This window comes from Phocoena sinus, chromosome 12, assembly GCF_008692025.1.
Source record: "Phocoena sinus isolate mPhoSin1 chromosome 12, mPhoSin1.pri, whole genome shotgun sequence".
NCBI lineage: Eukaryota > Metazoa > Chordata > Mammalia > Artiodactyla > Phocoenidae > Phocoena > Phocoena sinus.
Genome location: NC_045774.1, coordinates 52,573,268 through 52,585,841, shown reverse-complemented (window position 1 = coordinate 52,585,841; position 12,574 = coordinate 52,573,268). Strand labels below are relative to the sequence as shown.

General features: G+C 48.4%; 2 protein-coding genes across 4 annotated transcripts in view; one reads left to right on the top strand and one right to left on the bottom strand.

Annotated features, from left to right (window-relative positions):
• The window catches only part of CRYBG1 (crystallin beta-gamma domain containing 1), a 60,661-nt gene extending 57,506 nt beyond the window's left edge, over positions 1-3,155 (top strand). The window contains 1 exon segment of the mRNA XM_032651159.1: positions 1,312-3,155. Within this exon segment, the coding sequence (XP_032507050.1) occupies positions 1,312-1,400 (89 nt within the window). The 3' untranslated portion in view covers positions 1,401-3,155.
• Positions 3,156-3,691: 536 nt separating this feature from the next.
• Positions 3,692-12,574, bottom strand: part of RTN4IP1 (reticulon 4 interacting protein 1) — a 183,124-nt gene continuing 174,241 nt past the window's right edge. For all 3 annotated transcript variants that reach the window (XM_032651157.1, XM_032651156.1, XM_032651158.1), the window contains one exon: positions 3,692-4,696. In XM_032651157.1, the coding sequence (XP_032507048.1) occupies positions 4,589-4,696 (108 nt within the window). In that variant the 3' untranslated portion in view covers positions 3,692-4,588. The remainder of the gene's footprint in view (positions 4,697-12,574) is intronic.

Sequence of the window (12,574 nt, the reverse complement as noted above, 5' to 3'; positions counted from 1 at the left end):
ATAACAACAGTGTAAGCTGATTCACACTCACTTTTTAAAAGTCTGTGAGGATTTTAATCCTCCCCAAAGGCAAAGAATGAATCAGATTATTTCTCAAGAACTTTCTAGTCGTCATGACTCTAATTAGAATTATAATGTAATATACACAGAAAGTATGTTTAAGATACTATAATCTTGAAGAATGAAAAAAGACATTGTGACCTTAAGATAATATTTGCTGAAATCTCAGTGGAGTGGAGTATGTTGTGTCTCAGTGGAGATGGTGGGGTTTGTGGTGGTGGTGACTTTTTTTTTCCAAACTTAAGCATAAAATGCCCAGGGCACCTTGCCTTTGTATTCTATACCTAGCTGTGCAGAGGCTCTCAGTTATCATGATGATTAACCAATTTCTTAGAAGAGGGGCATGCCTAAGAGATGCTTTCATCCCTATCAAAATCTATTGTGTAAGTTTGCAGACCTTTTGGATGTTTTGTAAATGGTTTCAAAGAGAATAAGAACGTTTAATTCCTCTTGGCCTGAGGCTGCAGTATGATTTCAATACCAGTCGCACTTACCCTGCAGGGAGATGAACAGATTTTAATTTTGATCGAGTCCTTGGTGCTATGACGTTGGTACAGAGGCTTATGCTGAAAAGGATAAGGTATCTGTTTACTCCACACTGGAAAAAAATATCACATGACCCTTTCTTTTGTTAATGATACTTCTCCATTGAAAGAAGAGGCCATGAGGCTAAAGAATCTGAAATATCTAGTAGGCACCCTTGGAAAAAAATATTCTGGTGAAAGGCAAACCATACTAGTTTTTACAGTCTGATGGAACTCAGCATGTTAAATGCTATGAATTTTTACACACCACAGCCTGTGGGTTCCCAGAAGTGGGAGTGCTGCCCTGCCTATACTTCTGGGTGTCACTCAGACCTCCCCTTTGACCTAATACAACTATTTTTCATTGTTCATGCAAAATTTGTTCCGATGACTATTCTACTCAGGCCTACCTGCTTATTTTGCTGGTGTCTCAAATCCACAATCCCACCACTGAATATTTGTCACAATCTCTTTACTCCTTTTCCCATTTCTAGATTCTGTCCCCGCCGGTGCCATATAATGGGGCTTTAACACATCACCCCCCAGAGGCTGGAACCTCTCAGCCCTCAGTGCGTTTCTGGGCTTTCCTCCCTGCTTTGTCTCCTCGAGGCACATAGTTTTACACTTTGCTTACTCTTGTTACATTGGTGTTGTGATAAACTGTGTCTGCTACAGCCTCTTCATATGGGCATGTTTCCTTCTATCATTTTCCTCTTCTGTCTTTCAGGGGGTACACAGTATGATCAAAATCACCTTATCCTCAACAGTGTCAGCAAAGAGAAGTTAACACAAGTGTGGGAAGCCATGGTCCTGTAGACCTGAATTAAAGAATGCAGGAGGAATATTTCTGGAGGTCTTTCAGCTACCTGATTTAAACAAAAAAAAGGGCTGCAGACAGAAGCGCCAAGAAGAAAGTGGACCTGCTCCTTCAACAGCTCTAAATTCTGTCTTGAATCACACCACCGTGACCAGGACAACCACTCATCTTCTCAAAAGACTAATCGTTTTAAACCAATCACTTATCCTCCTCTTGTTTTATCCCTTTCGTTTCTTTTCAGTAGCTGCTTAAACAGGTTGCCTCGTTAGCAACAAGACTATGTACATGTTAAATTATATCCAAAGATAGAGAACAAGAACAGACCGACAAGTCCTGTCCACTTTAAAGGGAAGGACAGAAGCTCAAGTTTGTAAGGTAGGAGACTGTTCAGCATCTGAGAAGAAATAATTTATTAGGCCTGTAATTTTGGTCCTTGATCTTCTGATTTCTGGACTTACTAATTATGCCGTATAGCAAAGTGGGGAAAGCCTTATCTAGTCAGACCTACCTTAAGCAACTAAGTATAAACAAAATGTTTCTGTTAATATTAAAAATTAGGGGACTTCCCTGGGGGCACCGTGGTTAAGAACCTGCCTGCCAATGCAGGGGACACGGGTTCGAGCCCTGGTCCAGGAAGATCCCACGTGATGCAGACTGGCTGGGCCCATGAGCCACAACTGCTGAGCCTGCGTGCCACAACTCCTGAAGCCCGTGCACCTAGAGCCCACGCTCCACGACGGGAGAGGCCACCGCAGTGAGAAGCCCACGCACCACAACGAAGAGTAGCCCCTGCTCGCCGCAACTAGAGAAAGCCTACGCACAGCAGCAAAGACCCAATGCAGCCAGAAATATATTTTTTAAAAATTAGTAAATTTACAAAGATAGCAGGATCTGGATTATTTTAACCCACTCTAGAATGTCACATGTGAGTGCTGTTTAGTGCTTTTCTTGCAGATGCTACTGAAACAGGATTACCATGACCTAATTTATGAGCCCATCCTCATCTACAGGTAGTTCTGAAGCAGCGTTACGCAGCCCTTTGCTAAACTCAGGTCTTTTAGCCCAATTTCCTGCCCTCCTGTCCAGCTGCACTGGCACGAGGCCTGCACGGGGCTGCCTTCCCTGTGAGGCTCCGTGGCCCCACACCTGCTATGACTGCTGGGGGACAGCCTCAGGTCATCTACTTCTGGGAGCAGAAACGAGAGGTGTGGAAGGCTCAAGAGGATGACCAGCAATTCTCTCCAGAAAGCGAAAGAAAGGAGACTGAAGCAATCCTAGTTGGCCAGATCTCAGATCTGAGAACCCTAAGACACAGCAAGTATTTCAGTGGAAACTGAAAATATTTAGCTGCTGATTGTACACTCCCTGGCCTCAGTGCTGTTCACAGTTTGAACAAAACTGCGAAACATTCCTTGAACACACGCTTCCTCTTTTTGTCCTCATGTCGTTGTCCTCGTCACTGAACACTGGTGCTTGGAAGAACAAATCTCGTTTCCTTTTAGCTACTCCGTATGTTTCCAATTGTAAAATGTTGATCCTCTGGAGCCTGTGCTGGGCAGTGGCGGCCATCAGAGTAGTTTACCTTCAGTTTTAAGCTGTTTGCACATGTCCAACAGCAGCTGCCATGCGTCTTGTTCTTAGGTGCACAGCTCTGGCCTTAGGCCTTTGTGTGTCTCACTACAGTAAGGTGGGGTAAGACTGTCTAGTCTGTGTTGAATTTATCTCTTGAATAAACTTGTTTCTGGTTAACCGTATTGATGGAATCTGAGAGAGTCCATTCTAGCCCTCGTAACACTTCAAAGAGGGTCAGCAGGCAGCTTAGAGACAAATGTCTGATCTGGACAAGGTGGGTTTCAGAGCTGCTAGAATAACAGCAGGGGGAGATTTCTGACTACCCTCTTTCCAGACTCAGTGGTGAAGGGGCACACTCCACTTTTCTGAGTGGACATGAGGGTAAGTGAGGTCGTCCCTCGAGAGATGCCCCTCACTACCACTGGGAGGCCTCAAAGAGAAAGAGCTGAGGTTGAATTCAGAGAAGTCAAAAGTGGCTTATTCACACCTGGAAAAACATCTTGCTTTTGAGGTAAATTTGTACTGGTGAGAACAGCAATTCCAGAGAAAAACCCTCATGCAACACTACAAATGAGTGTCTATCAGGAAGAAACCAAGTAGAAGGCTACTCAGACAGGTCTACGTCAGAAGCCAAATGATAGCAGCTGAGCTGCAGTAATGAGGGGATCGTGGCGGGAACTGGACACTTACCGTCAATGATCAGAGGGCACAGACTAGAGACGCAAAAGCCGCAACGGGTTTATTGGCGAGACACCTAAATGCAAGCATTTCAGGTAAAACTGGAGAACTCTGGTCCCCAGTGGAATGGTGGTAATTTCCACGGAACAGTCCCCAGAGAAGCACGTTTCAGTTGCCGAAAGAGGACTAGCCTTATGCAAAAAAGTAAGTGTTTTAAAAAGTTACAAACTTTACATCACATTTCATTTTCTAAAAGCGTAAACAACCAAATCGCTGGCGAGATTTTTACATATGACCCTAAGAGATTCAGAACTCTGAGGGCTGTTATGACCGCACACTGGAGCAGATGGAATAAAAATCAAAGGAAACTTTGGCCAGTGGGAAAAGTGCTCACTATGACCCTAAGAAGGAATTAGCTTTAAGTAAGCTCTTCCCATCCCTCCACATGCAGAAAGTTCTAATCTCTCACAATTACTAAGATGATAAAACAAACAGAGTTTGAGCTACTAGAACAGAAGATGCCGCCACAATTTGCAAATCTGCTGTGAAAGAACAGCTTGAAAAAAACAATAGGCAATTTTCAGCAACTTTATAGACAAGTCCAAGTGCAGAGATGTTCATATCTTGTCCCTGCTTACGTGTGTATCCCCTGCGCTTGGCATGGAGGAGCTCGGCGGACAGGAGTGCGCGGCCGCGTCGGGGCAGGTGACACAAGAACGCTCTGGGCAGAGCAAGGTGATGACAGAGGGTGGGGCTGCGGCTGTAAAATCAGTCTCTGCTCAGCTCAGCAGACAGGAAATGACTGGCAGAAACGTGTGTGTGCTAAATTTATTTCATGGAACTTCTAGTCTAAGCTGGAAAGGGACGGCTGGGAAAGAGTCGGGGCCTACAGGCACTCACCAAATAAGAGCCCACAGGCACCGAACTGAGTGTTTATTTAAACGACACTGACGACGGTCTTTCCTCGTGCGTGTCCTCTTTCTACCTTCAGGAAGGCTTCTGGAACTTTAGAAAACGGAAAGGTTTTCTCAATAACTGGCTGAATCTGTAAAACAAGAAAGGTTGACGAGCAGGTGAGAAGGGCCGCGTGGGTCAAGTCGGGTGATGTCGGTAGTTGGTTGTGTCGCGTGCCCAGCCCGGGCGGGCCTCTCTCCGGTCTGCGTGGTGCCCCCCGGGTCAGGAACTCAAGGCGGGTCGGCAAGACGGCTGCCCCCCGGCTTCTCCTGCCTCTTCGCGTCTCCGGTGTCAGGGAGCCCAGCCCGACCAGTAACCCTCCTCCGGCTCCACGCCGGGTGCCTCGCTCCCCTGCGCAGGGCCCTTCCATGGCGCCCGAGCCAGCATCCCAAGGCCACTACCGTTCCAACCTCCATCCTCCGTGGACCCCGCGTTACCAAAATGGGCTAGCTGCCGTTGTCTGAGCGTGGGGGTGTGTGCCCCTCTGCGACGTCTGCCGGGCGCCCGGCCCGGCCCCAACCCGAGCCTGCGGCGCGTCCTCTCCTTGAACCACCGCAGAGCCTGTGTGGCCCTCCTCACAGACGGCCTGCTACAGCCCAGTGCCCGTCTCAGGCACGCCATCCTGCGTGGTAAACGCCAAAGAAGGCGTCCCAGGGTTCTCGCTGCGTGTGTCCCCGTGGCCCCTCACAGGCAGTGCACAGAAGAGGGACAGATTGTTTCCATTTGTTGAATGTCTGGCCCGTCTACTCAGTCAAAGCTTAGCGCACCTGTGGGCTAGTCACCTCTTGTATCCGCCCCCCCAACACCCAGCACAATGCTAGGCACACAGCAGGAGCTTAATAAGTGTCACTTAGGTGAAAACCAGTAAGATAACTGGGAAGCGAGAGTCTTGCGTGGGCTCTGTGGCCCTTCCCTGGCTGCAGCTGCCCTAGGGGCTTTGCTAAGCCACACAGCAGCTGGGTGGAACTTCCAGGAACGCCAGCTCAGCCAGCGCATAAAGGCTTGAGTGCTGCCGGTTCTTTTTACTGTAGCGTTAGTACTGCCAGCAACCTCCTTTGAAACTAGGACCAGTTAGCACCCTCTCCCTATGCACGAATCCAACTGAACTCATCCTTTTCAAAACTTCAAGCAAAAATCAATAACTATCCACTGGCTCTTCCAGTGAACTACCTGCCGCTGCCCCACAGGCAGGTGTAAGTTGTCAGACGGCATAAGCCTACGTCTCGCAACCCTTTCCCTTTTACAAGAGGAAGAAGTACGTGCTTTTGTGTTCGCATGCACCCGACAGACCTTGCTCTTGTGTGAATTTCACAGCCCTGCCACCAGAGAGCATCTCGGACTCCAAAAGTTCCCTTCTCCAGAGTTGAAAATTCTTTTGTGCCCACAAACCACGATAAGCTCATAAAGTCAGAGCACATACCGTCCTCACTGTGTGCCAGGCACTCTTCTAAGTGCTCTGTATCTTTTACTTCATTTAATCCCTACAACCACCTTATGAGGTAGGTACTATTATTCCCCTCGTACAGATGAATAAATTAAGGCGCAGAGTTAAGTAAGTTGCCCAACGTCCCATAACTGCCAAGTGGTAGAGCAGGATTCAAGCTGGTGCCAGAGTCTGTGCTCTCTCCACTACGCACTAAGCCTTTCATTATCAGCAGCTGCTTTCTACATCTACTCCTGAAATCTTAAGGGGAGGGGAAGGTGGCCAAGGATTATGGTGATTCATCGCAGCCTGCATCTTGGCTGGCCTGCCTCATGCTAACAGGCTGCGCCACCTGAGGATCCAGTCTCCAGGCCACCAGGATAGCAGCTGCATGGTCCGTAGGCCACCACCCCCATCTGCACCTGTGGAGGACATCACTGATGAATAATCGTGGCACTCTCCAGCAAGCTGAGGGTGACCTCAACCTCCCCCAGCATGGTGGCCACTGTGAACAGAACAGATCTGAGCTGGCTTGTTAGAGGAAACCTGCTTGCCTTGTCTGGTGAAAGAGTGGAGCGCATCCAAGTTGTTCCCTGCATGTCGAACCCATCCCTCTCCTTCAAGCTGCTGGGACACTGCTTTCTGGATGCCGATTACTTGAAAAGGAATCACCTGAATGCATGCTTAAAATGCAGAGTCCTTGGTCTCCAGTTAGAACAACTAAATCAGAATCTCTAGGGGTGGAGGTGAGTTTTCTGCACATCAGGGAGGGAATCACTGCAGCCTTCTGCCTTATGCTTAGGGTTCCTGACTTGTGTCTTGCACATTCACCCACTCCACAGAGACCGTCTGCCCTCTAAGTGCCAGGCACTGACGCAGAGCAGGCACACAAAGCAGGCACCAGAGAGAGACATCGAGAAAAGAAAGGAGGCGGGAACACCCATTCGTTGTCACTGAGCACCGGACACCGGCTGCGGCAGCGGCATTACGAGAGGTCACAAGGGAACAGGAATCCACCTGCTCCACTCCAGGATGAGCGGCCCGCCCACCTAGCTCCGCCCACTCTAGAACCTGACCAGAGAGACAGACCCTGAACTGATGACCCAGGCAGCCCACAGCGACGGCACACTTTAATCTGGTTGATCAGGCCTATTGTGGCGGATAATCCCACAGGGCTGACCGTAGCATAACGGGCATTCAGTTCTTCCCGTAAGTGACAATGAAAAAAGAGGCTTTCAATTAACAGGCAGGCAAAAGCCACTGTTGGCTGAATATATGACAGCAAACAGAGATTAACGGGATAATGAGGCAGTGTCTACACACAGCCTCCCGTCAGACCTGGAATGCTTGTTTGCTATGGACAAAGGGATCAGAGCAAAAATCCAGAGAGGGGAAAGAAAGGTTACTCACGGTGAGGTGGGGACATTTATGTGATGACACTGCTGTAGTCTGGCCGGCTCAGGGAGCCCTGGTATAAAGCGGCGGCCTTGATACCACACTCGAGGGCGATGCAGACGTGCGGGGCGCACAGCTGACCAGGAGTCCACGGCTGCAGCATTCATCCCAGTCTCAGACCCAAATTCAGGCTCTCTGATTGTCCTTTCCCTCCCTAAACAAAGGCTGCACAAAACCAGGCCCCGGGGTTTGGCAGCTGCTGCCTGACATCCCTTCCATGAGAACAGGGACCATGGGAACCTCAGCCTCCCTGGTGTGGCCTCAGAACACTGTTGCTCATCAGCCACTGGGCAAGCCTCCCTGCTTCTCGGGCAGAAACCCTCTCAGCACAGGAGCTTCGGAGAGCTGGTGGAGAGAGGATGGCACCCAGGCAGGCACGGTGGCCTGCAGAGAGGCTCTCCCTCCATCCCCACTTCCCTGAGCAAATCACAGAACAGTAGTGCTTAAAGCAGGGGAGCCTCTGAGCCAGCCTGTTGGATAGATTAGGAAACAAGCGCAGGTGTTTACGTGCTAAGTGCGAGGTCAGAGATCTTAGCAGAGAAGCAGACTTGGGGTCCCAGGCACCCGATGTCATCACTGCATGGCATGGGGGTGTTTTGGGGAGGGAAGCCCAAGTCTGTCACCTCTTCCTCAGACCCTCGGCGGCAGCCTCCACGGGGCACAGCAACTGATCTCACAGCGGGGGAGTGCGAGGAGACAGAGGCCGATGACAGAGATCCAGGGAGACCTAAAGGCCCCTGGCAATCCCTGTCCTCACGCCTGTGGACGGGCCCCAGCGCAGGGCGGCAGGACACAGCGCCAGCACCCCCTCTCGGATAGGCGTGGCCCTGAGCTCTGCCACAGGATCAGTATTTCCTGGGGCGGGATAAAGGGAAAGAAGGGGGCTTAAACTAAGCAGATATGAAGAAGGAAAAGGTGGGCTTTGCTCAGACTCGCCATTTCTGAACTTCCTGGCCCCAGATGGAAAACTCAAGGCTGGAAGATAGGAGGTAAGATTGGGCGGGGGGAGGATACTCTCCAAGGCAGTAAATGTGTATCCCACGACTCGTCCCTAGGCCCCCCTAAAAACAGGCACTCCTTCTAGCCAGAAGGTGAGGGGAGAAACTCGGCCTATGTTTCCCCATAGAAACAATTTTCAGTGGCATCTGAAAACTTCAGTAGCGTACGGCTGTGAGGTACCTACCACATCTGGCAAGATAACACTCTCGTAGTGGTCCCAGGGATTCAGTCCCTAGCCGTTACATTCTTTCTATGGGAGAAAATATCCAGCTGCAAATAAGGAGTTCAAAGTTTTGGAATACAGTTCATTGCAAAACTAGTGCCTGGCCACCCCAAAGCGGGTCTGGGAAATCATTTGCCTCAGAACTTATTACACTGTGTCTAAAGCTGCACTGTCCAAAAGGGTTAACCTCAAGCCACATGGGGCTACTTAAATTAATCAAAAGTAAATAAAATGAAAAATTTAGTCCCTCAGTTGCACTAGCCACATTTCAAGTGGTCAACAGCCACATACGGCTAGTGGCTACCACACTAGACAATACAGACAGAGAACATTTCCATCACTGCAGAAAGTTCTAGTGGACAGCACTGCTCAGGATGTAATTCAGCGTGACCAACGCATCTCTCCACACACTACTGGGTGAAGCCCTCAGTAACTTCTGAATTAGATTCAAATAACTTCCACAGGAACTATTCTGATGCTGGCTAAAATAAATAAACCGAGACACATCATCATTCAACCAAGAAGCTTGGCTGGTCACCTGGGATCTTGAATGGGCCTGTGGACTCCAATGGCCTTAATAAGTACACGAACCACAGGTGCGTACACATGCTCAACAAGATGAAAGGGTATGAAGGAACATCTCCCTCCCATACTTGACCCTCAGCCATCTAGTTCCCCTCCTCAGGTGCAGCAACCAGGGTTTCAAGTTTCTTTCATGTCTTTTAAGTGTTTTTTTTAATAGAACTTTATTGGAGTATAATTGCTTCACAATACCGTGTTAGTTTCTGTTGTACAACAAAGCGAATCAGCCATATGCATACACGTGTCCCCATATCCCCTCCCTCTTGAGCCTCCCTCCCACCCTCCCTATCCCACCCCTCTAGGTCATCGCAAAGCACTGAGCTGATCTCCCTGTGCTGTGCTGCTGCTTCCCACCAGCCAGCTATTTTACATTCAGTAGTGTATATATGTCCATGCTACTCTCACTTCACCCCAGCTTCGCCCTCCCACCCCATGTCCTCAAGTCCACTCTCTATGTCTACCTCTTTATTCCTGCCCTGCAGCTAGGTTCATCAGCACCTTTTTTTTTTTTTTAGATTCCACATATATGCATTAGCATATGGTATTTGCTTTTCTCTCTTACTTCACTCTGTATGACAGACTCTAGGTCCATCCACCTCACTACAAGTAACTCAATTTCATTTCTTTTTATGGCTGAGTAATATTCCATTGTATATGTGTGCCCCATGCATTGTGGTAGGCACCCCACCAAAAACAGTTTGCTAAATAGTATAAAAACAGGAAATGTTTACTGTGCTTAGGAGAAAATGCCAATAAACTTCAGGCATAAGGCACAGTTTCAGTAGCAGCCCATTAACCTCACTGTGCTAATTATAAATCATTCTTTCGTTTCACCCTACTGAATCACAAAACATCTTTGGAATGCCCAAAAAACTGATAATGCTGGGGCCCTGACAAGGAGAATCTCCATGTCTGAGGGACAGGAGTCAAAGGAAGAGTCTATGAAATAACTTTTCCTACCTTTTGGATTTTGAATATTACAAATGTATTATTCATTCCAAAGCTTAAAGTATTTTAAGAGTAGCCTCTTCTGGTTCATGGCCTCACACTGTCAAAAAACAACTCCAGCCCCTCTATCGGATACCTGCTAATTAGATTCATTAAGCAGTCAGCCAAAGGTTGGAAGGATTTCACTGTCCTCGTCCAACTTTACAGTCTTTACTAACCACACAATGGGTAAGCAGATCTGTTCTGTTATCCTTTCCAACTTCGCAGCGTAGATAGGCAACAACCTCTCACACCCACAAAGCAGCAGGATGCACAGCACAGCTGGCCTCTTCGTGGATCCGGTGTCACCTAGCAACCGCCATAGTCCCAGAGCCCTTCACTGTCAGAAATGACTCCTGAGCCCAAATAACCCTGGTGAGAAGAGAATCAAAGGCTGGAGGAACATCTCCTCACTCACCCTTGGAGGAAGACACTTGAAGGGCATCATTATTTCTACCGTGTCCTCTTTTAGCCATTCCACCAGTTGTCTACCAAATTCAATAGGGACATGTACACAAACACCTCTCTGTGTTGCATAAATAGTAATTTCTAGGTAGAGAGAGCGTCACGATATTTTGAACACAAAAGAGCAATGATAAGCATGTGGACGGTCTGGAGCCGACGTCAGGACACGTGTGGTGACGTCTGGAGGACAGGGACCTCTGCAATGATGAGGCTCCATCCCCATTCAGCACTATGCAGAACTATGGGCCGTAGTATCTGATGATGGCTCATTTCCTTCTTCCTAGAAATAAGCACCCCTGTGGGATGTGGGGAGATCCCTACAGAGAGGCACATTGCAGCCACAACAAGGCTGAGCTCCTGCCTACCCAGTACACATCAAGACTTAGAAGTCTGAGAAGAGGCAAGCAAACTTGGAACCAAAATATTTGGGAAATAGTGGTGGGCCATTTTCTATCATAAGTTCCTTGGCTGAAATAGAATAAAAAAACTAAATGCACAAAAAGCAGCCAGTAGTTCCTAAAAACATTTCTTTCCCAAACCAAAATGGAAAGATGAGATGGGCCAGCAAGGGGCAGGTGCCAACACAAGAAAATCCATTTCAAGGGGCTCTTTCCATATGGCTTAGCAAGGATCACGTGGTGTGATGCTAGACTTGCTCCAGACCCTTTCCCTGCCCAGTGTAAAATGACAAGTCAATTTAAGCTTAAGTCCTAGATCAGCTTCAAGCACGAAGAATGCAGCTTAATGGTGAGGAGGGAAAACCACAGGACTGGGGTCAGAGGTATGAGTCCTGGTCCCACGTCTACAAATTTGAGCATGTCCCTTTATCCCTTTGAGCCAGTCTTCTCATCTATAAAATGAGAATCATTTTATCTATGACTTCATGCAACCCTCTAGGGTACATAAGCCTCTCCAATCATTTGTTTATTATTTATTTATTTTTTTAATTTTTTAATTTTTTTTTTACTTTTGGCTGAGTTGGGTCTTCGTTGCTGCCCGCGGGCTTTCTCTAGTTGCGATGAGCAGGGGCTACTCTTTGTTGTGGTGCGCAGGCTTCTCATTGTGGTGACTTCTGTCGTTGCGGAGCACAGGCTCTAGGCGCGTGGGCTCAGTAGTTGTGGCTCGCGGGCTCTAGAGCGCTGGCTCAGTAGTTGTGGCGCATGGACTTAGCTGCTCCGCGGCATGTGGGATCTTCCCGGACCAGGGCTCGAACCCATGTCCCCCGCACTGACTGGCAGGCGGATTCTTAACCACTGTGCCTCCAGGGAAGTGCTCCCTTCATTTATAATTCCATATAATTTCTCAACAAAATCACGAATATCAGTACCAGAATATGAGTTTGCCTTCTGGGTTATTCTTCCAGAGGTGGCATGTCTGAGCCGTTAAAACCACGTAAGAAGTTAAATAGGCAGGTGGTAGCTAAGGAGTCTTTCAACTGCCATCAGCCCTAAGAGCCCTTTCGACACCCAAAAAGGGCTGACCAGGCTCCAAGCAGTAGTCCCTCCCCACCAAGTCCGCTGCAGGACAGACTCGAATAGACAGAAACACCAACCAGCTGTCTCTACCAAAATCGCCATCAATCCTGAATCACATCCTGACCACTGACCCTCTCAGACATACCATTTATTTGCCGACTTTATTACACTGGCCTGGGAGCAGGAGACCCAGGGACCTAACTTCTAGTCCAGTTCTGTTTATAGATTCCACAGTGTTTGATTTCCTTGCTCATCTGGAAATCTGCTTGCCTCCAAAGCAGCCTCACCCTCGGACTAAAGAAGCTCAAGAAGCAATTCAGCTGTAAACTCACAAGTGTGTCCCCACCTTTGTGCGACAAT